Source organism: Scyliorhinus canicula, chromosome 6 (genome assembly GCF_902713615.1).
Source record: "Scyliorhinus canicula chromosome 6, sScyCan1.1, whole genome shotgun sequence".
Taxonomy (NCBI): domain Eukaryota; kingdom Metazoa; phylum Chordata; class Chondrichthyes; order Carcharhiniformes; family Scyliorhinidae; genus Scyliorhinus; species Scyliorhinus canicula.
This window is the reverse complement of record NC_052151.1, coordinates 15,425,108-15,452,488: the sequence shown is the minus strand read 5'-3', so window position 1 is coordinate 15,452,488 and position 27,381 is coordinate 15,425,108. Positions and strand designations below refer to the sequence as shown.

The following is a 27,381-nucleotide window of genomic DNA, read 5'->3' as shown; positions in this document are numbered from 1 at the left end:
AGAGGGTTGTGAATCTTAGGAATTCTCTACCCTAGGGTGCTGTGGAAACACAGTCATTGAGTATGTTTAAGGTAGAGATTGATGGATTTCTGATTAACAATAACATAAAAGGTTATGGGGATCGTGTATTTAAAAGACATTGAAGTGCCCAATCAACCATGATCATACGGAATGGTGGAGCAGGCTCGACGGGCTGAAAGGTCTACTCCTGTTCCTATGATCCCAAGTGTAAAAAAGTCAGTTTATAAGCTCAACTGTTTCGTTTAAATCATTGCTAGTGTAGCTATTAGCCCATTCAGGATTATTCAGTAAGTGCTATCCAATCATGGGATCACTTCTAACAGTAGATATTTTATTTTAGAGTTTTCAAATCGAGGGCTGGTTGAGTAGTCTGTATTCAGCCCATTGTGAACAACCAAACTCTACTGCTTGACTTGATAAGCCAATTGTGATTTCTCAGTCTGGAAATTCTTCAGCAGGGTGATGGGTCCCAATGCAATTTCGACATGCTCTGTACTATTCAAGGATGAGCTTTAAACAGTTCTAATCACCAACCTCCCAACCAAACAATGTGACAGAATGGGGAGATGATGAGAAAGCAAAATCAAACAAGATGATAAAATCAATAATTATAATTGTGAAAGATTTTGTTTTACAATAGCTATTGTCATGTGAGAGTACCTTTAAGAAATGGGTGTTTAAGAAATGTACCTTTAAGAAATGGGTATATTTCAGTGATGTCAGAGTGTGGTTGGAGCTGGGCTATCTGTCAGCTTTTTACTTTTGTTTTAGGCTTTTTCCTGCAGGGTGTGTTTTAGTTTCATTTTCAGAACTGGATAGCTGCAGTCACAGCCAGAAGGTGTATTAGTCTCTCTCTCTGTATCTAAAAACTGTGAATCAATCCTTTGGTGATTTAAAACTAATACGTGCTCTCAGTAGTGACTTTAACCTGATGTGCTTCTTTTGTTTTTAAGTCTTATGGATGTTAAAAGGACAGCTTAAGGATTACGCAGTGTTGTATTCTTTGGGGGTTGTATTTGAATTAATGGTTGCTAAGATGTCCACTGTATGTTTTAAAAAGTTTAACTTGAGTTCATAGAATAAACATTGTTTTGCTTCAAAAAAAACTTTTCCATTTCTGCTGTACCACATCTGTAGAGTGGGCCGTGTGCTCCCCATACCACAATCTATTAAAAGTTGTGGGTCAGCTGAACTCCATGATACACTTTGGGGTTCTCTAAATCCTGGCCCATAACACTGTTATGCAATATTTAGGTGCAGAGGATACTATCCCATCAATGTAATTTGTCTCTATAGATATCCATGAAGGAGAAGTAAAATTTGATGAACACATTTTGATGATCCAGTGGCTGAACGCATCATTTGGTGAATGGAGGAAATCTTTCACCTTCTTATGCTGCTGATTCACTTAGCTGACCAAGGAGGTGCAAGAATTCCGGAGTCAGGGAAGAAAAAGTCCAGAATTAGCCACAGTCTCTACCCCAGACGGTTAACTGGTGCTTCATGCGAGAAAGTGGGCATACCTATTGAGAATGACACTGAGTTTTGTTGTCAAGCCCAACGCCAGGCAAAATATCGGCCAATACTCACTGTTGAGAATCACGGTGAATAATAACCACTTGGTCGAGGTACTGAACAACGTTGGTACTCCAGCACAAACCCATGGGAGAAAATTACTGATTTTACACCGACAACAGCTCTCAGTGCTGTAATCCCACATAAAACCCTTTGTTCCTTTACGCTCCCGTCTTCCAGTATTCAAATAAAAAACATGTCACATGTGGTTCCTGAAGAATAGTTTAGTGGGACTAGAGTGAAAGGCAACATATGGAAAAGCCCGCAATCCCAATCGAAAACAGAAAATCAAACCCACCTCTTTTTTGGAGCGCTCCATTCTCCGTACATCCTGCCGCAAACTCTCAGCTTTCTGCACCATCACTTCCATCTCTTCCTCTTTGTCCCGGAGCTGTCGGGAAAACTTCTGCTTTTGGGAACGCAGGTCCGTGACTTTTTCGTTCATCTCAGAGAACTCCTGCATGGCGAGTTTACGCTGACTATGGGCATCTTTAAGTTCTTTGGTTTGCAATTTTAATCTTTCGCTGGACTCGAGCACTTCCTGCACCAAGGACACAGATTAAAGACATTTAAAGATTAATGGGCCATTTAAGAAACAAATTGCACAAAGGAGAACAACAGCACATGGACAAGAGTTAATAATGTCCCAACAGTCTGCAAGAGCAGAATGAACAGATTCACTCTGCTAAGACCCACCGTGAGCCTACTGTCTTGGAAATGTAAATCCATTCCACACAAACGTGTTTACAATTTCATTACATCTAACCATTCCCCAATCCTATTTACATTTGTATCATGGCCCTCACATTAACTGGATTATTTTAGCAGCAATCAACTTTTCTTTTTGTTAATGCTTCCATAAAATTGTAACACAGTTAATCATCAACCTGAATATCTCAACTAATGCTGCCTAGCCTGCTGTGCTTTTTGTTTTTATTTCATACCTCCAGAAACCGCACTGTTGTGCTTTTGACATAGGAATTTTGCCTATTTCACTCATAGATGCTGCCTGAACGGTTGTGTGTTTCCAACATTTTCTGTTTCCATTTCTAATCCACGGTTGGTTAGAAGGTAAAAAATTGAAAAGCATAATTCTTTAGTGTACATCAACTGCAAAGGCAGTGGTACCGGGCACATCAATCTTTGACATCACTTTTCCAAGCCAGTGTCCATTATCTCTCCGCTTAAACAACATTCAATATGAAAAATGAATCGAAATTAAGTCTGATTTAGTGGGTGAATCTTTCTGCTGAGATATACATGCGGGTTCAGACTCTGACAACACCCCAGCTGTAGTGTTGAAGAATTATACATCAGAATGAAGCCTACTCCAGCAAAGTTATTCCAGTGAAACTATGAATCACGTTTCTAACCAATAACACTGAGATTGGTCATTATGTCCAAATCACAAACAACGGGGCAAATTGAACCTGGCCAAATACCACTTGTTCGGTCTATTCCCAACCTCGGCAAAGTAATGGAAGAAATCCCAAAGATTTCATCAACTGCCACCTATGCATCAATTAGCTGCTTCCTGAACTACTTGGCAGAACAGAAAGGATAACTAACATAAAAAGATACTTCACAGATATGACCTGTGCTTCGAACACAGACTTTGAAAAATAGTCCTTGCACACCAACAAGTCGACTTTCATACACTAATAGATGCTGTAGCAACCTTGATTCACCAAGTTATTGAGAAAAGCTGCATTCACAGTTCCACATACAAGCACAGAGTTCCTTCCTACAATAGTGTCACAGAATATTTCACAGGTAGGAGCTGCGTGTATGGCGTACAATTTTGCAGCTCACCTTCTGACAGAATTTTTTTGGATTGACCCAAGACTTGTGAGATGAAGCTGCTGGTCATCCTTCACAATATTAAAAAGGTTTGCATTGATCACAGAATCACACAGCGCAGGAGAGGCCGTTTGGCCCATCGAGTCTGCACCGACACGTAAAAAAACACCTGACCAATCTACCTAATACCATTCGTTAGCATTTGGTCCATAACCTTGAATATTAAGATGTGTCAAGTGCTCATCCAGATAGTTTTTATAGGATGTGAGGCAACCCGCCTCTACCACCCTCCCAAGCAGTGCATTCCAGTCCGTCACCACCCTCTGGGTATAGAGGTTTTTCCTCACATCCTCCCCAAACTTCCTGTCCCTCACCTTGAAATTGTGTCCCCACGTAACTGACACTTCAACTAAGGGGAACAGCTACTCCCTATCCACCCTGTCCATGCCCCTCCTAATCCTGTACACCTCAATCAGGCTGGCGCTCAGTCTTCTTTGCTCCAACAAAAATGACCCACGCCTATCCAACCTTTACATGCTACAAGTCAGGCAACATCCTGGTGAATCTCCTCTGCACTCCCTCCAGTGCAATCACATCCTTCCTATAATGTGGCGACCAGAACCGGACACAGTACTCCAGCTGTGGCCTCACTAGAGTTCTGTACAACTTCAACATGACCTCCCTGCTTTTGTAATTTATGCCTTGATTGATAAAGGCTTGTTCGGTGAATTGGAGCATGGTAGCATGCAGCACGGTAGCATGGTGGTTAGCATAAATGCTTCACAGCTCCAGGGTCCCAGGTTCGGTTCCCAGCTGGGTCACTGTCTGTGTGGAGTCTGCACATCCTCCCCGTGTGTGCGTGGGTTTCCTCCGGGTGCTCCGGTTTCCTCCCACAGTCCAAAGATGTGCGGGTTAGGTGGATTGGCCATGCTAAATTGCCCGTAGTGTCCTAAAAAGTAAGGTTAAGGGGTGGGGGGTTGTTGGGTTACAGGTATAGGGTGGATACGTGGGTTTGAGTAGGGTGATCATGGCTCGGCACAACATCGAGGGCCGAAGGGCCTGTTCTGTGCTGTACTGTTCTATGTTCAATGAATTCTCCCTAGAAAAGTGTTCGAGATGGGGATTTTCACAGTAACTTCATTGCAGTGTTAATGTAAGCCTACTTGTGACACTAATAAAGATTATTATTATTATATGTGCCTTTTTCACCACCCTATTAACCACCTTTCCACCTTCAGAGATCTATGGATAAACACGCCAGAACTTCTTTCTACAAATTAAACAACCTCAGCCTATTCAATCTTTCCTCATAGTTCTCTGCTGGATGGCGCAGTGGTTAGCAATGCTGCCTCACAATGCTAGAGATCCGGGAGAAAAAAGTGCCTTCCTCTCCACACTATCTATGCCCCTCATAATCCGATACATCTCTATCACATACCCCCTCAATCTTTGTTGCGAGCACACATAGAAAGCAACAGGCTTGATATCATCAACAAAGGAAATAGTAGGCCCTGCATACATTTTATCAAATACTTGCAAGTAACAGATAGACCATATTTCACAAAAATGCAGCCACCATCCGATCACACTCAAGCTGTCAAATCACAGAAGCTATAGAACTCGAATATGCAATTACCTTTTGAAGATCGTCATTCTCCTGCTTCGCCAATTTGATTTGCTTCTCAAGTGATTTAATTTGTCTGCAGCCATCTTCAAAATTACTTCTGATGAGACTCGCTTCTGCGAGTTGCTGCTCCAACTGAACATAATCTGGAACAAGTAGCGAGAAAATTGGTAACTTCACCTCATGCTATCTTTTACAGTCAAATCAGTTAGCTGCCATAGCTTTTTTGTTCAGTTCTGATGGGGGATTTGGCGGCCGTCTTGGGTGGGCCTGGTGTTGGCTTTCTTTCAGTAATTGCTGAACTGCTCCACATGGTGGGAATGTCTGACTTGGAGGGGGGGAGGGTTGATACAGCCCCGTGTTCAGATGTAAGGGAGTTGAACTGACCAGTAAAAAGATACGTAAGGGAATTGAACTACCCAGTAAAAATATATAGGGCGTTTGCACATGTCAAGAATTTGAGTACTGATGTGGTGTTTTTGAAGGAGACCCATTTGCAGATTAAGGATCAGACAAGGTTACAGAAGGGCTGAGTGGGGCAAATATTTCATTTAGGATTTAAAAGTATGGCCCAGTTGCCTGCGATTTTGGTGAATAAGAGATTATCTTTTTTGGCGGCTATAGTTTTGGTGGATCCAAACGGGAGGTATGTGATTGTTAGCGGCCGTTGATAGGTACCCCGGTGGTTCTAGTTAATTTGAGTGCACTGAACTGGGATTTTACAGCTTTCATCAACAAGTTGGGGGCAGCACGGTCACACAGTGGCTAGCACAATTGCTTCACAGCTCCAGGGTCCCAGGTTCGATCCCGGCTTGGGTCACTGTGTGTGGAGTCTGCACGTTCTCCCTGTGTCTGCGTGGGTTTCCTCCGGGTGCTCTAGTTTCCTCCCACAGTCCAAAGATGTGCAGGTTAGGTGGATTGGCCGTGCTAAATTGCCCTTAGTGTCCACAATTGCCCTTAGTTTTGGGTGGGGTTACTGGGTTATGGGGATAGGTGGAGATGTGGGCCTGGGTAGGGTACTCTTTCCAGGGGCCAGTGTAGACTCGATGGGCCGTATAGCCTCCTTCTGTACTGTAAATTCTATGAAGTTGCTGGCTTCTGTTCCTGATCTGGACTTGCACCGGCTGATTCTGGGCGGGGACCCTCGACTGGACAGATCAAGCCCTCAGTCCTTGAATCCGTCAGGCATTAGACTTTATGGGACGGATGGGAGGGAGCAGGCCCATGACGATTCTTACATCCAAGCCAGAAGGGCTTTTCCTTTCTCTCTTGGGTGCATCAGGTCTACTCTCGGATTAACTTTTTTGTGGTGCATAGGTCTCGCCTTCCTGGAGTGGTGAGAGTGGGGTATTCAGCAATAGTTATTTAGTATCATGCTCCACATTTGGTGTTGGGTCCGGGCCCCGCACAACACCCCTTGTGGAGGCTGGATACGGCGTTGTTGGCGGACAAGGAATTCTGTGAGAGGCTATCCTCCACCATTGGGCAGTACATTGATTTTATTTGAGTGATATCCTGCGTTCCACGATGTGGGAAGTCCGGAAGGTGATTATTAGGGGGAGATAATCTCCTATGAGGCACACACAGAGAAGAGTGAAAGGTGGAGAGGAAATGGTTGGTGGATTCCATCCTTGAGGTGGATCGCGAGTACTCGCTTGCCCCGACACCAGAGTTGTTGGCGAGTAGGAAGAAATTACAGATGGAGTTTGGGCTGCTTTCAACAGGCAAAGCGATGCACCAGCTGCGATGATCGAGGGAGGCATTTTATGAATATGAGAAGGCCAGTCGCCTGTTAGCGTACAAGCCGAGGCGGCAGGCTACCACATGGGAGAGCAGGTAAAGGACTCGAGCAGCAGCTTGGTCTCCATCCTGGGCCACGGTCAGACTTTATAAGTCGGAGCCCCCAGAGGATAGGTTATCTATGATGGAATTTTTGGATGGCTTGTCTATCCCAGTTGTAGAACGAGAGAGAAGAGCGGAGTTGGAGTGCTGTTAAGCTTGGAAATGTATGGGATTAATACAGTCGGGGAAAGCTTCAGGTTTGGACAGATTCCTGACTGAATTTTACAAGAAATATGTGGGTCATCTGATCCTATTGTTAGATATATTTACTGATTCCATATCCCGGGGATGCTGCTTATACTGGCGCAAACACATCTCCTTGATTTTGAAGAAGGATAAGGATCTGAGAGTGTGGGTTTTATCGGCCTATTTTGTTATTGAATGCAGGTGCTAAGATGTTGGCAAAAGTTTTGGCGATGTGCTTGGAGCCCTGCCTTCCGGGGGTGATAGCGGAAGAACAAACTGGGTTTGTTAAGGACAGAAAGCTTTTGGCCAACATACAGCAACTACTTCATATTATTTTGTCCCCCTATCAAGTGCCTGAGACAGAGGTGATTATTTTAATGGATGCTGAAAAGGTGTTTGATCGGGTAGAATCGGAGTATCTGTTTGAGATCCCAGGAAAGTTTGGGTTTGGGCCTAGATGTACATCTTGGATCGTCTTTTATACGGAGCACCCCTGCGAGTGTTCATGCGAATGCCCAGAGCCAGGAATACTTCCAACTGAATAGAGGTACGAGCCAAAGTTGTCCACTGTCTGCCCTATTGTTTGCCCTGGCAATTGAACCTCCGAGGTCATCAATGGGTTGCAGGGGAATGGAGAGAGGGAGGGAGCATAAGGTGTTTTTGTATGCAGATGATCTGCTGTTATATGATTCTCACTCCAACGTAGAGGAGATAATGAAGCTATTTTGGCTCCTTCTCAAGATATAAGTTGAATCTGGACAAAAGCGTATACTTTCCGGTGAATTCCCCGGGAAGGGGTGCCGATTTGGGGACGTTGTCTTTTCACTTGGTCAGATCTATCTTTGTTATCTGGGAATCCAAAAGGCCCACAACTGGGCTGCACTTCATTGGCTCAATTTTACTGGCCTACGGAATGGGGTTAAGGAGGACTTGAAGAAGTGGGACAACCTCCCTCTGTCCTTGGTGGGCAGGGTCCAGTCGGTAAAAATGAATGTCCTTCCGAAGTTCTTATTTTTGTTTCAGTGTCTTCCTGTTTTCCTTTCCAAATCATTTTTTGTGAAGGTGAATAAAATAATACCTTTCTTTACCTGGCCAGACAAGAACCCACGGATTCGTAGGAGTCCCTTTGGCCCAGGCTGACGTGGCGCCAAAGGCCTTCCACACCAGCCGGCGGGGCGCAAACCACTCCGGCGCCGGCCTAGCCCCTGAAGGTGCAGAGGATTCCGCACCTTTGAGGCGGGCCGACGCCGGAGTGGTTCACGCCACTCCGTCCTGCCGGGACCGCCCGCAGCGCCAGGTAAGGGAGAATCCCACCCTATTATTCCATTCGGGGGTGGATGGACCTATTTAAGATTTATCAGGTTTGTGACTTTTTGTGCAAGAAGATTCCTTCGTTCTCCTTGGTACCCGCACCCTCTCTGTTGGGGAAGGTCCTTTCGCTGGCTGAGTGGGGAGGGAGGGGAAGACATCGGATATTTATGGTTGGATTTTGTCAGTGGAGCAAGCTCCGTTGGTTGAAGGAAGTGGAAGGGGGAGCTGGGTCAGTTTTTGATAGGGGGGTGTGGAGTGAGGCTCTACACAGGGTCAACTCCACCTCCTCATGTGCTTGGCTGAGCTTGATTCAGATTAAGGTGGTGCATAGGGCACAAGTGACCAGGGCACGGATGAGTGTTTTTTTTAAACGGGTGGGGAGGATTGTTTTCGGGGACTGACGAATCATATACACACGTTCTGGTCATGCCCTAAACTTGCAAGCTATTGGGTCCCGCTCGTCAACACCATATCAGAGATTCTTGAGACTGAACTAGAGTCTTGCCCGTTGGTGGCCGTTTTGGGGTCTCGGACTTGATAGAGCTGCAAACTGAGGTGAAGACGGATGCTGTCGCCTTCACCATGTTTGTAGCCCGGATGTGAGTTTTACTTAGGTGGAGGACTCTGGTTCCGCTCAGTGCTTCATACTGATTGACTGGCCTTATGATGTTTTTTTGCACTTAAAGGTTTCAGGTACTTCATGAAGGGTCTGCAGAAGTGTTCTACTCAAAATGACAGCCTTTCATTTCCTATTTCAGGGAGTTGGTCACTGTCAAATGTTTATGGGGGGGAGGGGGGGGGGGGGGGCAGGGTTTCTGGTTACTATTTGTTTGCTTTATGGTTGGGGGGGTTGGAAGGGAGGATAAGTTTGGAATTGTATTAGTTCTCTGTTTTTGTTTTACTGTGTTATAATGAAAGATTTTCTCAATAGTGATCATGAAAATATTGGATTCTTCTAAAAACTTATCTGTGTCACTAATGTCTGTATATCTGCTTTTCCTAATCAGTCTGAACTATATGTGACTCCAGACCCATATCATAGATCCACAGTGCAGAATGAATTGTCAAGTGAAGGCAGCAGGGATGACTCAGTTATGGAAGAACCAATTCAGTGGTTAGCACCAAGGACCCGGGTTCTTTTCCAACCTTGGGTGACTGTGAGGAGTTTGCATTTTCTCCCCGTGTCTGCTTGGGTTTCCTCCGGGTGCTCCGGTTTCCTCCCACAGTCCAAAGATGTGCAGGTTAGGTGGATTGGCCATGCTAAATTGCCCACTGGGTTATAGGGATAGGGTAGGAGCGTGAGCCTCTTTCCAGTGCTGTCCCTACTTATTATCTTGGTACACGGATTGTTGTCTACCCCAATCAAATTTCTCAAGCACTGGGTTAATCTACCCTTCAATGAACAAATCCAATTCTCTCAGTTCTTCCATAACTGAGTCATTCTTGCTGCCTTCCCTCGACAATTCATTAGGGCTCTATTGAAGCCTGGGTACAAAAACAGCTCACAATTCCAAAAAGAACAGCAGAAATATGCATGTTAAATGTCCTTATGTTGGATTTCTCCTAGTTTATAAAACTTAAGGCCAATAGCTAAAGTAAAGTTCAACAAAAGAAACTGACAACTCTTAGAACCACGACAGTGCAGAAGGAAGCCATTCAGCCCATCAAGCTTGCACCAACCCTCTGAAAGAGCACTCCACCTAGTCCCACTCCCTGACCCTATCCGCGTAATCTCACCTATCCTTTTGGACACTATGGCCAATCAATCTAACCTGCACATCTTTGGACTGTGGGAGGAAACCGGAGCTCCCGGAGGAAACCCACGCAGACTTGGGGAGAAAGCGCTAACTCCACACAGACAGTCACCCAAGGCCGGAATTGAACCCGGGTCCCTGGCGCTGTGAGGCAGCAGTGCTAACCATTGTGCCGCCATGCAGCTTCTTTTAATTTATTCCTATATCCTTTGGTGCAGTTAAGATTTCAATAGGGAATATTTTGTCACATTAACTCTACATGATCCAAAAATAAGTTCATAAACGTTGGCAAAGCTTGGCAATTGTTTCTCAATTGTTTAAGTCTTTAATGGAAAAGTCAATAGTGGATGGAGTAATATAGAATGCCGATGGACAACGGGCCTGTTTTGCATGACTGAACAAGTCAATTTCACTCTCTGAATGCAGTTAAAATATTTTCAGGCTTGTTTAATAGTCCATACAAGTAAATGAATGGATAAGTAGATACCGATCTCCCCATATTTGATAAAATTAATGTCTGCTATTCAGTTATGGAAGAACCACTTGAACACTCAAAGCAGAGTTAGAACCCTGACCACCCTCTCCTAAAATTGAAAACACATGGTGTTCTAAATACACAAAATATTATGTTTTATCAAATTCCCCATAGGATTTAAGAATGAAATTCCTGACAAACTGAGCCAATAAGTTTTTTTAAAAGCAGGAGATTTCACTCAGAATTCACCAAAAGCATTGAACCCCTTCGATATTAATGTCCCTTCCTCTTACATCGATTTGTTACAAGTACCTGTCTCCCCATGCCTAATGTCAGTGTAATGCAGTGCCGCAGATTGAATGATTCCCTCACCGCTCCCACCTCTGCAGTCTCCCTCTTTTGCACAAGTGCCTTCCAAACTGCTCAAACTGAAAATGCAGGGGACAAAGGTCAGAGGCTGTGATTACAGTCAGATTTTTCACAGTTCATTCTGGATCTTCTCATTCTGAAGGACTCCGCTCTGTTCTCTCGGAGATTTGGGAGTTTAATGGAAAGCAGGCTAAAGAGAAGTAGGGCGAAGGTGAAAGAGAAAAGTTGAAAGAAACTTATTGCTGATACAATGTGGAACTGAAATTTATTGTGTTGGTGAATTACTCTAGCATTTGGGTGTGCAAAGGACACAGAAATCCAGAGTTGATTCCAATATCCTTCTGCAACATGAAATTGATTGAATTTTATAGCTGCTTGATTCAAGATTTGGCACATATAGGCCAAATGTAGGGAAGAAATGAAATGAAATGAAAATTGCTTATTGTCACAAGTAGGCTTCAAATGAAGCTACTGTGAAAAGCCCCTAGTCGCCACATTACGGCGCCTGTTCGGGGAGGCTGTTACGGGAATCGAACCGTGCTGCTGGCCTGCCTTCAAAGCCAGCGATTTAGCCCTGTGCTAAACAACCCCTGTGCTAAACAGTGCTGAGAAATTTGATTGGGGTAGACAACAATCTGTGTGACAATCCCTGTACCAAGAATTTGACTGAAATTCTTTTTGTCTGAGCCATGAATGCTCTTGCGTTTTTCCCCCCAATTGTATTTCCTTGAGGCGAGTAATGACAATACTAGCTAACTGAGTCAGTTTCTCTACACTTTCTCTTCAAGCACACACAGGTCAGAGATACCATGAGATAGCTATAGAAAAAAACACTCTCTATAAGCACACAAAGGTCATAGATAGCATGAAATAGATATAGAAAAAAACACTCTCTATAAGCACACACAGGTCATAGATAGCATGAGATAGCTATAGAAAAAAACTCTCTCAACAAGCACACACGGGTCATAGGTACCATGAGATAACTTTAAACACCTTGATAAAGCCTCACCAGCAAATACGGCCAACAATGTGTCATGATCCGAAGACTCCAGATTACAAGCTCTGTCTGCAATGCGACATGCACAGTACTGATGTTGGCCTTCGGTTTGGCATTGCCAAGTAACTTTTCTAATTGTGCGGTTGCTACACAAGGAGGAAGCTGACCAGACTCATTGTCCTAACTAAAGCAAAATCAACAATCATTGGAGATGAGACTCTTGGCTTTTGTACACCTGGGATTTTCAGCTACAATTTCCCAATCCCATTATTTGGGGTCAGATTTGTAAATGGTCTCTCACAAGATCCACTGAAAGTTTGTAAAGGAAGAGTAATCAAGTATTGAAAGCCCCCCTGGGAATAATTTAATTCACATTAAACTTGTTATTCTAATAATTAAAAAACTGCTGCAGCTTTTGCATTAGTCTAGACTGTCCCCTTCCTTCACTGATGATAGTGACTGTTGCTTGGGTGTATCAGCAGAGTTACTGTAGTCTCAGGGTGCCCAGCATTGGCAGGCATTCCAGCACTACTCAAATCACCATTCTTCACACAACAGCTTCGACAAGTATTCAAAAAGGTAGGGCATCACATCAAAGCTCGATTCTCTGTACATGCCCACGCACTCTTTCGGCAAGGAACTCTGCTGCGCTTTTTCTTAAAACCTTCGCTCCTTCCAGAATCCATAGGTATTGAGGCCAACTGTAGCAATTTAAATGCTTTCATAACTTAGTGTAAACTGAGAACTAAACCGGAGGTTCTCTGCGTGGTGTCACATTGCAGGGTGCCCTGACACATTTCCTATGATACTGCAACTTTGGCTCCTCTTCAAATGTGCAAGAGAAAAATCTCTCAAAGGTGGAATATGTAGGTCTATCATGAGTGAGAAAGTAGAACAATTGCTGTCTCTCAGTGTTGTCCACTCTACAGGCTTTTTAATCTGCTGAAGAGACGTTGTTATTGATTCTGGGACACTGCACAGCCGAGAACCAATAAGCTATAAATCCTTCAAATAGGACACTCAAAAAATCCTTGTGGCTGTGGACACGGTGGAGCATCCGCAAGGTGCAGGGAATCGTGGACAGCACGTATTGAGATGTGGTCACACCGCAGGTCAGACTCCACAAGGAAGAAGGGAATGGGTGACCACCAGACAGAGCAAAAGATCTAGGCAGGCAGTTTAGGACTCTCTTGTGGCCATTCCCCTGTAAAACAGATATACCGCTTTGGATACTGTTGAGGGGAATGGCCTCTCAGGGGAAAGCAGCCAAATTTGTTACACCACAGTTGGTTCTGCTGCAGAGGGGAGTAAAAAGTGTGGGAATGTAATAGTTATAGGGGATTCAATTGTAAGGGGAATAGACAGGCGTTTCTGTGGCCGCAAACGAGACTCCAGATTAGTATGTTGCCTCCTGGTGCTAGGGTCAAGGATGTCTCGGAGCGGTTACAGAACATTCTGGAGGGGGAGGGCGAACAGCCAGTGGTGGTGTACACATCAGTACAAATGACATAGGTTTAAAAAAAGGGATGAGGTCCTAAAAGCAGATTCCAGGATCTATCGGATGAATATGTGGCTGAAGAGATAGTGTCTGGGGAAGGGGGTTTCAGATTCCTGGGGCATTGGGACTGGTCCTGGGGAGTGGGAGCTGTACAAACTCACAGAACCGGGTCCTTGGGTGCTAGAGCAGTTGGTTGGGGAGGGTTTAAACTAATATGACAGAGGGATGGGAAACCTATGGAAGGATTCAGAACAGGGGGAATTAAGAACAAGAGTAAATGTCAGGGGGCAAGATCTACCAGCCTCATCGTGCCAGGCGCGAAAACAAGTGGCTGGTTAGATCGCGGGTAACGCTGAAATCGGGAACCACCCAGACGGCGATTAGTTTACGATCTAACAGGTCCGCTCCCATTCCAGATCCCATCATGGCATGGCAATAATCACCAATTAAGTCCGATCTCCGTACATTTAACAGGAAGGACCCCTTATCGAATGGTCACCCATGATCCAACCACCTCCCCAGCTCGGGTTATGCAAGTGTCGTTCAGTGTATCTATTTAAAAACGTGAAGCCAGCGGAATGGTTGCTGTGGGGGTCTAAGCAGGTGAGCAACCATCTTTGAAATCGGGCAGTCAGCCCGGGGGGGTGGGGGGCCACTATTGGGGTGTGTGGTTAATCCACCGCCCATGGGCTCGGCAAGCCACCCTCCGGATCCTGTACAGCCACTATTGGGGTGTGTGGTTAGTCCACCGCCCATGGGCTCGGCAAGCCACCCTCCGGATCCTGTACAGCCACTATTGGGGTGTGTGGTTAGTCCACCGCCCATGGGCTCGGCAAGCCACCCTCCGGATCCTGTACAGCCACTATTGGGGTGTGTGGTTAGTCCACCGCCCATGGGCTCGGCAAGCCACCCTCCGGATCCTGTACAGCCACTATTGGGGTGTGTAGTTAGTCCACCGCCCGTGGGCTCGGCAAGCCACCCTCCGGATCCTGTACAGCCACTATTGGGGTGTGTGGTTAATCCACCGCCCGTGGGCTCGGCAAGCCACCCTCCGGATCCTGTACAGCCACTATTGGGGTGTGTGGTTAATCCACCGCCCGTGGGCTCGGCAAGCCACCCTCCGGATCCTGTACAGCCACTGAAGAGCCCCTGTGACGGAGCCCTGGCGGTGACAGTATGGTGAAGGTCACTTTAATTCCCACTGACAATGGCGGCCACTGGCCGCACAGGTGAACGTTATTTCTGATAGGCAATTAGCAATTCTGGTAATGTGAGCACTTCACAGCTCTCAAGTGGATTCCCGTGTGTAGGCGTGCCATGCCGCAGGCGGTTGTTACTGCTCAGCATTAAAAACAGACTGAGATGCCTGAACATTTTGCCTGAGTGCTGGAGGCTTCAAACCAGAGGCAGCAGCCAACAATCAAACAGCCAAGCGCTGGGCCACAGCACTGGGGACATCCTCATGACGAGAGGGCGTGTGTGAGGACACGGAGGGAACCAGCGGCCGGTTCAGGTAACGTTTCCAGCGGGGGTCTGGGGTACAGGGTCCGTTGCCCAGGACCCCTGCTGCGGGCATGGGTGCATGTACAGGGCATGTTGAATAGCACCATGAGAGATGGAAGGGGGTGTAGGTGGGGGGGGGGGGGGTGCCCAGGGGACCTGCGGGTCTGGTGTGGAAGCCATAGCTGACTGTCAATTTCTCACTATCTCCAATTCCTTACCGATATAACAGATATTGTGGACCTCGCAGAAACTGCCCTCACGATTCAGCTGGCAAGCCAGACAGCCAGATGCTGGAGAAGGCAGTGGCGACAGCGTCGACAGAGGCCCGAGGCAGCACCCATGTGCAGCAGCCTGCCCCACACCCCGAGGACCTGCCAACCTAACAGGCCAGGGGTGGAACCAAAGCGGGAGGCCGGCGGTGTACAGGCATCGCTGGTCTTCCGAACTGATGTTGGACAGCATGTACCGCAGGATGCACCACTGAACAAGGCGATGGTGCGGCACCTGTGCCAAGTCCTTGTGGACCTGGCACCAGGTGGTGGAGGAGGATACCCGCTCCCAGTGGTCGTCAAGGTCACTGCAGACCTCAACATTTCCGCCTCGGGGTCATTCCAGGGATCAAGCAGGGACTTGTGTGGGATTTCCCAGCTAAATGTCCACAAGTGCATCTGTGAAGCCATGGATGCCCTGTTTGCATGGCCAGCTGACTACATAAACAATGACCTGGACCAAGCCCAACAAGATACCTGGGCAGCAGGAATCTCTGCCATCGCCAGGATGCCCCAGGTAATAGATGGCATGCATGTCGCGTTGCGCGCACCAGGCCTTCTGGGAGCACACTTCATTAACAAGAAGGGGTTCCACTCCCTCAACCTCCAATTTGTGTACGACCACCACATGACGATCATGCACATGTGTGCATGCTTCCCAGGGAATGGTGTTTTGAATTCATTTACAGGATGTGGACATCGCTGGTTAGGGTAGCATTTATTGCCATCCCCAGTTGCCATTCAGGTAGTGGTGAGTTTCCTTCTTGAACCATTGCAGTCCCTGAGGTGTAGGTACACCCACTGTGCTGTTAGGGAGGGAGTTCCAGGATGTTGTCCAGCGACATTGAAGGAACGGCGATATATTTCCAATTCAGGGTGATGAGTGACTTGGAGGGGAACCTCCAGGTGGTGGGGTTCCCAGGTGTCTGCTGCGCTTGTCCTTCTAGATGGTAGTGGTCGTGAGTTTGGAAGGTTCTCTAAGGAACCTTGGTGAGTTACTGCAGTGCATCCTGTAGATGGTACACACGGCTGCTCTGTTCGTAGGTGGTGGATATTTGTGGAAGGAGGAGCAATGAAGCGGGCTGCTTTGTCCTGGATGCTGTTGAGCTTTTGAGCGTTGGAGCTGCACTCATCCAGGAAAGTGGAGAGTATTCCATCACACTCCAGACTTGTGCCTTGTAGATGGTGGACAGGCTTTGGGGGGGTCGGGGAGAAATTTACTCACCGCAGGATTCCTAGCCTTTGACCTGCCCTGATAGCCACAGTATTAATATGGCTAGTCCAGTTCAGTGTCTGATCATTGGTAGCCCCCCAAGATGTTGATTGTGCATTACAGCTACATCCTAGGGCAGTGGGAGATCCCCAGCATCTTCAAGGGACATTCCAGGGTGATCAGTCGGCCCATGGGGGATAAGGGATGCCGCTCAGGTCCTGGCTATTAGGGCCAGTACGGAGGCCAGTGACCGATGCGGAGACCCGATAGAATGAGGCCCATGTGGCCACCCGGGCTGTCGTCTACCGGTACATTGGACTGCTGAAAATGCGGTTCCGATGCCTCGAGTGCTCTGGTGGTGCACAGCAGTACACCACCGGAGGGTTGCCAGCTTTGTGGTGGTCTGGTGTGCTGTCCACAGCCTGGCACGGCAGTGGGGCAATGTGCTGGAGTCGGACGAGGAGGAACATGCGGCCACCTCAGAGGAGGAGCCATGGGGCCAGCCAGAGGATGGAGGGCAGGCAGCAGTGGCTTTGATAAAGATTCATCCAGACATGAAACATCAGCTCCCTTCTCACGCCACAGATGCTGTCAGTCCTGCTGAGATTGGAAACCGAAGTAGTTGATTCTGAGACCAGGGTCCAGAATTTCAATAATGGTAAATATGATCACAGTAAGAAGTCTTACAACACCAGGTTAAAGTCCAACATGTTTGTTTCAAACACTAGCTTTCGGAGCGCAGCTCCTTCCTCAGGTGAATCCTCACCTGAGGAAGGAGCTGCGCTCCGAAAGCTAGTGTTTGAAACAAACATTTTGGACTTTAACCTGGTGTTGTAAGACTTCTTACTGTGCTCACCCCAGTCCAACGCCGGCATCACCATGATGGTATGAGGCCATTTCTGTGGCCATTAGCACCCGGTTTCCCTGGGTTTCTGTGGCTATGACTCATCTTTCATTCTCACTCCACAGCATAAATTTTCCCACTTTCTCTGTCTGTTAGCTTTGACAAAGAGTTATCTGGACTCGAAACGTTAGCTCTTTTCTCTCCCTACAGATGCTGCCAGACTTGCTGAGATTTTCCAGCATTTTCTCTTTTGTTTCAGATTCCAGCATCCGCGATAATTTGCTTTTATGATGGTATGAAGCACGAGTTGAATATAATGGACTGGGAAGCATTACTGAAAGGAAGGACAGTGGGTCGGCAATGGCAGACAATCAAGGAATGAATAGGTAAACTCCAAAAGTTGTTTATTCCTATTTGGTGCAAGAGTAGAAAGGGAACTGTGGCCAAACCATGGCTTACAAGAGAAATTAGAGATAGTAATAGATTCAAAGAAGAAGTATACAAATTAGCAAGAAAAAGAAATAAACCTGAGGATTGGGAATAGTTTAAAATTCAGCAAGGTCTGACCAAGGGATTGATTAAGAAGGGAAAATACAATATGAAAGTAACCTAGCAGGGAACATCAAAACTGACTGTAAATGTTTCTATAGGTATGTAAAGAGAAGGGCAGCACCGTGGCACAGTGGTTAGCACTGCTGCCTCATGGTGCCGAGGTCCCAGGTTCAATCCCAGCTTTAGGTCACCGTCCGTGTGGAGTTTGCACATCCTCCCCGTGTTTGTGTGGGTTTCGCCCACACAATCCAAAGATGTGCAGGGTAGGTGGATTGGCCACGCTAAAATGCCCCTTAATTGGAAAAAATGAATTGAACACTCTAAATTTATAAATAAAAGAGGTATATAAAGGGAAAAAGATTGATTAAAAACGAATGTAGGTCCCTTACTGTCAGAAACGGGGAATTCATAACGGGGAACAAAGAAATGGCTGAGGAACTAAATTCGTCCTTTGCTTCTGTCTTCACAAAGGAAGACATGAATAATGCACCGGAAGTTATGAGAAGCACAGGTTTGAATGAGGAGCTGAAAGAAATTAGTATTAGTAAAGAAATGATTTTGGAGAAATTAATGGGATTAAAGGTGGATAAATCTCCAGAGCTTGATAATCTTCATCCCAGAGTACTTAAGGAAGTGGCCCGAGAAATAGTAGATTCATTGTTGGTCATGTTCCAAAATTCTTTGGGCTCTTGAATGGTTCCCAGAGATTGGAGGGTAGCTAATAAAAGACAGCTATTCATAAGGGGAGCAGGGAGAAACCAGGTAACTATAGATCAGTGAGCCTAACGTCAGTAATGGGGAAGTTGCTAGAGTCCATTATGAAATGAAATGAAATCAAAATCGCTTATTGTCACGAGTAGGCTTCAATGAAGTTACTGTGAAAAGCCCCTAGTCGCCACATTCCGGCGCCTGTTCGGGGAGGCTGGTACGAGAATTGAACCGTGCTGCTGGCCTGCTTTAAAAGCCAGCGATTTAGCCCAGTATGCTAAACCAGCCCCTCCAGTGTGCTAAACCAGCCCCTTCAGTGTGCTAAACCTGCCCCTCCAGTGTGCTAAACCAGCCCCTTCAGTGTGCTAAACCAGCCCCTTCAGTGTGCTAAACCAGCCCCTTCAGTGTGCTAAACCAGCCCCTTCAGTGTGCTAAACCAGCTCCTTCAGTGTCCTTTTGTTGCACAGTAAGAAGTCTTACAACACCAGGTTAAAGTCCAACAGGTTTGTTTCAAACACGAGCTTTCGGAGCACGGCTCCTTCTTCAGGTGAATGAGCCGTGCTCCGAAAGCTCGTGTTTGAAACAAACCTGTTGGACTTTAACCTGGTGTTGTAAGACTTCATACTGTGCTCACCCCAGTCCAACGCCGGCATTTCCACATCATGCTTTTGTTGCACAACATTTGAAAAATAGTGATGTAATCAGACAAAGTCAGTCCAGGTTTACGAAAGGGAAATCATGCTTGACAAATCTACTAGAATTCTTTGAAGATGTGACTGGCAGAGTTGACCAGAGAGAACCGGTGAATGGTGGTTTATTTAGACTTTCAGAAGGCTTTCGACAAGGTCTCAGATAGCAGATTGCTATGTAAAGTTTTTTAAAAAAAATAATTTTTAATTGGAATTTTTTACAGAAAATATAACAACAATGAAAAGCAACAATATAACCCCATAATAATTGTAACACCCCCAAGACCGTATCACCGCATGTATCACATTTCCCCCCCCCCACCCCCCAAACCCAGTAAACAACAAGAAAACTTAAAAATAAATTAAAATTAAATAAGCAAACATAGTCATCGTCCCCCCTCCCCCCCCGGGTTGCTGCTGCTGCTGACCCAGTACCCTATTGTTGAGCCAGAAAGTCGAGGAAAGGTTGCCACCGCCTAAAGAACCCTTGTACCGATCCTCGCAGGGTGAATTTGACCTTCTCTAGCTTAATAAAACCCGCCATGTCGTTGATCCAGGTCTCCACGCTTGGGGGTCTCGCATCCTTCCACTGTAGCAAGATCCTCCGCCAGGCTACTAGGGACGCAAAGGCCAGCACACCGGCCTCTTTCGCCTCCTGCACTCCTGGCTCCACCCCAACACCAAAATCGCGAGTCCCCAGCCTGGCTTGACCCTGGATCCTACTACCCTCGACACCGTCCTCGCCACCCCCTTCCAGAACTCCTCCAGTGCCAGGCATGCCCAGAACATATGGGCATGGTTCACTGGACTCCCCGAACACCTGACGCCCCCAAAGAACTTACTCATCCTCGTCCCAGTCATGTGGGCCCGGTGCAGCACCTTGAATTGGATGAGGCTAAGCCGCGCACATGAGGAGGAAGAGTGAGCCCTCTCCAGGGCATCAGCCCATGTCCCATCTTTGATCTGTTCCCCCTCCCACTTAGCTTTCAGCTCCTCTACTGACGCCTCCTCCACCTCCTGCATTACCTTGTAGATATCAGATACCTTCCCCTCCCCAACCCAGACCCCCGAAAGCACCCTGTCGCTCACCCCCCTCGCGGGAAGCGAAGGGAATCCCTCCACCTGCCGCCTAGCAAACGCCTTTACCTGCAGATACCTGAACATGTTCCCCGGGGAGAGCCCAAATTTCTCCTCCAACTCCCCCAGGCTCGCAAACCTCCCATCAATGAACAGGTCCCTCAGCTGTCTGATGCCCGCTCTGTGCCAACCCTGGAACCCCCCATCAATGTTCCCCGGGACGAACCGATGGTTCCCCCTTAACGGAGCCTCCATCGAGCCCCCACTTCACCCCATGTCGCCTCCACTGCCCCCAAATCTTGAGGGTAGCCGCCACCACCGGACTCGTGGTATACCTCGTAGGAGGGAGCGGCCACGGCGTCGTTACCAGGACCCCCAGGCTTGTATCCCCACAGGACGCTCTCTCCATCCGTTTCCATGCTGCCCCCTCCCCCTCCATCACCCACTTACACACCATCGACACATTGGCCGCCCAATAATACCCCGAGAGATTGGGTAACGCCAGCCCCCCACCATCTCTACCCCGCTCCAAGAAGACCCTCTTCACCCTCGGGGTCCCATGCGCCCAAACAAAGCTCATGATGCTGCTAGTCACCCTCCTAAAAATGGCCCTAGGGATAAAGATGGGCAAACACTGAAAGAGGAACAAGAACCTCGGGAGAACCGTCATTTTGACGGATTGCACTCTACCCGCCAGCGATAGCGGCACCATGTCCCACCTTTTAAATTCCTCCTCCATCTGCCCCACCAGCCTGGTAAAATTAAGCTTATGGAGAGTCCCCCAACTCCTGGCCACCTGCACCCCCAAGTATCTGAATCTCTTCACTGCCCTCTTAAACGAGAGCCTCCCAATTCCCTCCTCCTGATCACCCGGGTGTACTACAAATACCTCACTCTTGCCTAAATTTAACTTATATCCCGAGAAGCCCCCAAACTCCGCCAACAGCTCCATCACCCCCGGCATTCCCCCTTCTGGGTCCGCCACATACAACAGCAGGTCGTCCACATACAGCGATACCCGATGTTCCTCCCCACCCCAGGCCCCTCCACCTCCCCGACTCCCTCAACGCCATAGCCAGAGATTCAATACTTTTTATAAAATTCCACCGGGAACCCATCCAGCCCCGGCGCCTTACCTGACTGCATTTGACCAATCCCCCTGACTAGCTCCTCCAACTCTATCGGCGCCCCCAGCCCCTCCACCAGCTCCTCTTGAACCTTTGGGAAACATAGCCTGTTCATGAAGCTCTCCATCTCCCCCCCCCAATCGGTGGCTCCGACCGGTACAGTTCCTCGTAGAAGTCCCTAAAGACCCCGTTTACCTCTGCCCCCTTCTGCACCACATTCCCACCCTTATCCGTCACTCCACCAATTTCCCTAGCCGCATCTCGCCTACGGAGCTGATGCGCCAACATCCTGCTCGCCTTCTCTCCATACTCATATACCGCGCCCTGCGCCCTCCTCCACTGTGTCTCCGCATTTCTGGTGGTCAACAAGTCGAACTTGGCCTGCAAACTACGCCGTTCCCCCAGCAAACCCTTCTCCGGTGCCTCCGCGTACCTCCTATCCACATCCAGGAGCTCCCCCACCAGTCTCTCCCTCTCCCTCCTTTCCCTATGGGCCCGGATGGAGATCAGCTCCCCCCGGATCACTGCTTTCAGAGCCTCCCAGACCATCCCCTCCCGGACCTCCCCCGTGTCGTTGGTATCAAGATGCCCCTCAATACTTCCCCGGACCCTCCTACACACCTCCTCATCAGCCAGCATCCCCACATCCAGGCGCCATAGCGGGCGCTGGTCCCGCGCCTCCCCCATCTCCAGATCAGCCCAGTGTGGAGATGGTCTGAAATTGCTATGGCCGAATACTCGGCATCCTGCACCTTCGGGATCAATCCCCTGCTCAGGACGAAAAAAACCTATTCGGGAATAAACCCTATGGACATGAGAGAAAAAGGAATACTCCCGCGCCCTCGGCCTCCCAAACCTCCAGTGATCCACCCCTCCCATCTGGTCCATAAACCCCCTCAGCACTTTGGCTGCCGCCGGTCTCCTACCCGTCCTTGAACTGGACCGGTCCAGTGGGGGATCCAGCACTGTGTTAAAGTCTCCCCCCATTATCAGGCCTCCTGCCTCCAGGTCCGGAATGCGGCCCAACATGCGCCTCATGAAGCCAGCATCATCCCAATTCGGGGCATATACATTAGCCAACACCACCTTCTCTCCCTGCAGCCTACCCTTCACCATAATATATCTGCCCTCCTTGTCCGACACCACCTCAGACGCCTCGAACGCCACCCTCTTCCCCACCAGAATCGCCACCCCCCCGGTTCTTCGCGTCCAATCCTGAGTGACAAACCTGCCCCACCCACCCCTTCCTCAGATGAACCTGGTCCGCCACCTTCAAGTGGGTCTCCTGGAGCATAGCCACGTCCGCCTTCAGCCCTTTCAGATGAGAAAATACCCTAGTTCTCTTAACCGGCCTATTCAGCCCCCTCACATTTCAGGGGATCAGCTGGATCAGAGGGCAACCCGCCCCCCTCCCCCGCCGGCTAGCCATAGCTCATCGACTGCTCGCCCCAGGCCAACGTGCCCCGCCTGACCCGTTCCCCATGGCGATAACGCCTCTCCCCTACCCCCCTGGCCCACACCAGCACCTTCCTGGCCATTTCAGCAGCAACCCGGTATCCCCCCCACCCCCCCCCCACCCTCCCCAGGCTGGGACCCCTCATAGCCGCAACACACCCTCCATGGTACTTCCGTGAGTCAGCTGACTTCTGCTGACCCCGGCAACTCCCGGCAAAACACGTCCCCTCCCGACATGGGGTCATCCCCCTCTTGCCACACCTCCTTGGCACCGCTTCAGCGCGGGGAAAAAACAGTATAGGCCACGCCCCCACCGCCAGCTCCACCCCCCTGCCCCGCAGCGCGGGAAACCAGAGGAAAGCCCGCGCTTTCATACTGCCACACCCCACCCTTCTGACGCAGCTCCCCAAAATCCAGTTTCACCCCAACCCCCAGCCCCGTACAGAAGAGAAAGTAAAAAACACAAACCCCCAACATTCCCCACATAACACAAAACCATACCCAACTGACCCACCCGGAAACAGAGCAAAAAACCAGCATAAAAAACACATGTCAAAATTACAAAACAGCAACAGCAAAAAAAACAGCAACGACCATAGTGTGCCCCCAGACCCTAGTTCGAGTCCAGCTTCTCCGCCTGTACAAAGGCCCATGCCTCCTCCGGGGACTCGAAGTAGTGGTGCCAGTCCTTATATGTCACCCACAGATGCGCAGGCTGCAGCATTCCAAATTTGACCTGCCTGGCATGCAGCACCGCCTTCGTCCGGTTGACCCCGGCCCGCCGCTTAGCCACCTCCGCACTCCAGTCCTGGTAGATTGGCACCACCGAATTCTCCCACTTGCTGCTCCTCTCTTTCTTGGCCCAGCGCAGCACACACTCCCGGTCACTAAATCGATGGAACCGCACCAGCACCGCCCGCGGGGGTTCATTTGTCTTGGGCCTCCTGGCCAGCACTCTGTGAGCTCCCTCAAGCTCCAGGGCCAAATGGAAGGACCCCGCTCCCATCAACGAGCTCAACATCGTGGTCACATAAGACGGAGGATCCGACCCCTCCAGCCCCTCCGCCAGGCCCAGGATCCTCAAATTCTTTCGCCTCGTGCGAACGTTCAGCTCCTCCAAACGGTCTTGCCACTTTTTGTGAAGTGCCTCGTGCAACTCCACTTTCCCCACGAGGACCATGGCCTCCTCCTCCCTCTCAGCGGCCTGCTGCTGCAACTCCCGGATAGACACCTCCTGGGCCGCCTGAGCTCCAAGCAGCTTGTTGGTAGTCGCATTCAGTGAGTCCAGCAACTCAGCCTTCAGCTCCGCAAAACAGCGCAGAAGAGCAGATTGCTGCTCCTGCGCCCACTTCCACCAGTCCTCGGGTGTTCCGCCGGCCGCCATTTTGTCTTTCTTCCCCGCTTTTCTTGGGGAGCTGTTGCAGCCTTTTCCTTTGCCCCACTCCGGGTGAGCACCATGAATTTCGGGGAATGCTCCTCCAAACACCTTCCCCCACCGGGATTTGTCGAAACAACGCCGTTTGGGGCCCTCAAATAGGCCCGAAAGTCCTTTAGTAGCGGGAGCTGCCGAACGTGCGGCTTAGCTCCACATAGCCGCAACCGGAAGTCATTGCTATGTAAAGTTAAAGCGCATGGGATTACGGGTACTGTGTTGAGATGGATAGAAAGCTGCTTAGCAGACAGGAAGCAAAAAGGTGGAATAAATGGGTATTTTTCTGATTGATAGGCAGTGATTAGTGGGGTACCTCAGGGATCTGTGCTCGGACCCCAACTGTTCACATTATATATTAATGATTTGGACGAGGGGACTAAATATATCATCTCCGAATTTGAAGATGATACAAAGTTGGGTGGGAGGGTGAGCTGTGAGGAGGATGCAGAGATTCTTCAGCAGGATTTGGACAGGCTGAGTGAGTGGGCACATTTATGGCAGGTGCAGTATAATGTGGATAAATGCGAGGTTATCTGCCTTGGTGGCAAAAATAGGAAGGCAAATTATTATTTGAATGGGTGTAAATTGAGAGAGGTGGATACTCAACAAGACCTTGCATTAATTGCGGAAAGTAAGCTCGCAGGTACAGCGGGCAGTAAAGAAGGCAACTGAAATGAAAATCGCTTATTGTCACGAGTAGGCTTCAATGAAGTTACTGTGTAAAGCCCCTAGTCGCCACATTCTGGTGCCTGTTCGGGGAGGCTGGTACAGGAATTGAACCGTGCTGCTGGCCTGCCTTGGTCTGCTTTCAAAGCCAGCTCTTTCCTTCATAGTGAGAGTACAGGATTAGGGATGTTTTACTGCAATTGGATAGGACATTGGTGAGGCCACACCTGGAGTATTGTGTGCAGTTTTGGTGTCCTTATCTGAGGAAGGATATTCGTGCTATGGAGGGAGTGCAACAAAGGTTTAGCAGGCTGATTCCTGAGATGGGGAGACTAAGTCGGTGAGTGAGGGGGGATCTCATTGAAACTTGTAAAATTCTAATAGGATTAGACAGGACAGATTCAGAAATATTGTTCCCGATGGTGGGAGAGTGCAGAACTAGGGGTCGTACTTTGAGGATAAGGGGTAAATCTTTTAGGACTGAGGTGAGGAGAAATGTCTTCACCCAGAGAGTGGTAAATCTGTGGAATTCACTAACACAGAAAGTAGTTGAGGCCAAAGCATTGTGTGATTTCAAGAAGGAATTAGATATAGCTCTTGGGGCTAAAGGAATACGGGGAGAGGCCGGATCAGGGTATTTAACTTGATGATCAGCCATGATCATAATGAATGGCGCAGCAGGCTTGAAGGGCCAAAAGGCCTCCTCCTGCTTCAGTCCAAAGATGTGTAGGTTAGGTGGATTGGCCGTGCTAAATTGCCCCTTAGTATCCAAAAGGTTAGGTGGGGTTACCGGGTTACAGGAATTAGGTGGAGGCGTGGGCTTAAGAAAGATGAACTTTCCAAGGGTTGGTGCTGACTCGATGGGCCGAATGGCCTCCTTTTGCAGTGTAAATTCTATGATTTTCTATGTTAGTTTCTATGTACAGGAAGCTTAACACAGGCTTTTAACCCTTACTTCACCAAATACTTAGAATACAATATTAGTTAGGTTAGATGGATTGGCCATGATAAATTGCCCTTTGTGTCCAAAATTGCCTTTAGTGTTGGGTGGGGTTACTGGGTTATGGGGATAGGGTGGAGTTGTTGACCTTGGGTAGGGTGCTCTTTTCAAGAGCCGGTGCAGACTCGATGGGCTGAATGGCCTCCTTCTGCACTGTAAATTCTATGATTTCTGAAAATTAAACATGCATCACACTTTCAACAACCCAACTCTATGATCATTTCTCCTGTTTAAATCCACCAGGTTCATTTTCTATAGACTTGTTCACAGTTTCCCACATGGTCAATTAATGCCACCTTCCTCCACCACCCCGTTTTCATGACAATGCCTTTGAATCTTCCCTTTTTCTTTGTCCTCTTGAAGCAAGCCTCCCTGTAATAACTATTCCTTCTGTGGCTGCACTGTTACATCTGGCCTATAGGTTTTCATCTTTACCTTTTTCCAATCTCATGTATCCCTATCTATGATGAGAGATTATCGGTACAATGAGATATTCGAAAAGCTAGGACTGTATAAGTGGGCAAAGAGGCCAAGTAATATTTTTTCAGAAATTCCAGCTACTGTAAGAGTTGTTGGTATTTAGCTCTGAGGTTTTCCATCTTCTCCCTCCCATTGTTGCCTTCTGGGTTTCATTGGTCTTTCGCAAAACTCTTGAGTCTCGATTTCTGCTCTATCTGTCCCCTACCAATGGCCCGCAAGACTGCATTTCCTGCCCCAGGACACTTTGTTTCAACACTGTTGAGCAAATCAGGGAGGCACATATTGGACATGTTAGAGGAGTTGAGGGTTAATACTGTAGTTGAACTTCTGCATATTGTGCAGCAAAATGTTTCCAAGATAAATGGGATTGCTTTGGAGCGTCAGGAGACGAAATCACAGCTTGTCTTCTGACATGTGCAATTCTCGTGCAAATAAATACCTGACAGTAATGATGTCAGCCGTGGTTAATTAAAATTCAAGTTATGGTCAAGGTAATAAGTAGATGTAGGTACGGTGGCACAGTGATTAGCAGCGCTGCCTCATGATGCCAGGGACTCATTTTCAATTCTGGCCTTGGGTGATTGTCTATGTGGAGTTTGCAAGTTCTCCCCGTGTATGGGTTTCCTCTGGGTGCTCCAGTTTCCTCACAGATGTGCAGGTTAGGTGGAATGGCCATGATCAATGCGTGGGATTACAGGGATAGGGCAGGGGAATGAGCCTAGGTAGAGTGCTCTTTCGGAGGGTTGGTGCAGACCAAATGGCCTCCATCTACACTGTTGGGATTCGATGGACATACAGGTATCTATTACATAGAAGATAACGATTGACAAAGCCCATTTTTTAAAGATGTCGGAAACTGTCAGTACAGGAAGTCTCGTTTAGAGGGTAATAAACAATTACAACTATTTACA

At 48.2% G+C, this 27,381-nt stretch overlaps 1 protein-coding gene across 1 annotated transcript in view; it reads right to left on the bottom strand.

Annotated features, from left to right (window-relative positions):
- LOC119967000 (serine/threonine-protein kinase MRCK alpha-like) overlaps positions 1–27,381 on the bottom strand; it is a 386,584-nt gene that overhangs the window by 195,689 nt on the left and 163,514 nt on the right. Inside the window, exons 10-11 of the mRNA XM_038798987.1 lie at positions 5,033–5,166; positions 1,895–2,137 (exon numbers count right to left, since the gene is read on the bottom strand). Coding sequence (XP_038654915.1) covers positions 1,895–2,137; positions 5,033–5,166 — 377 coding nt within the window. The remainder of the gene's footprint in view (positions 1–1,894; positions 2,138–5,032; positions 5,167–27,381) is intronic.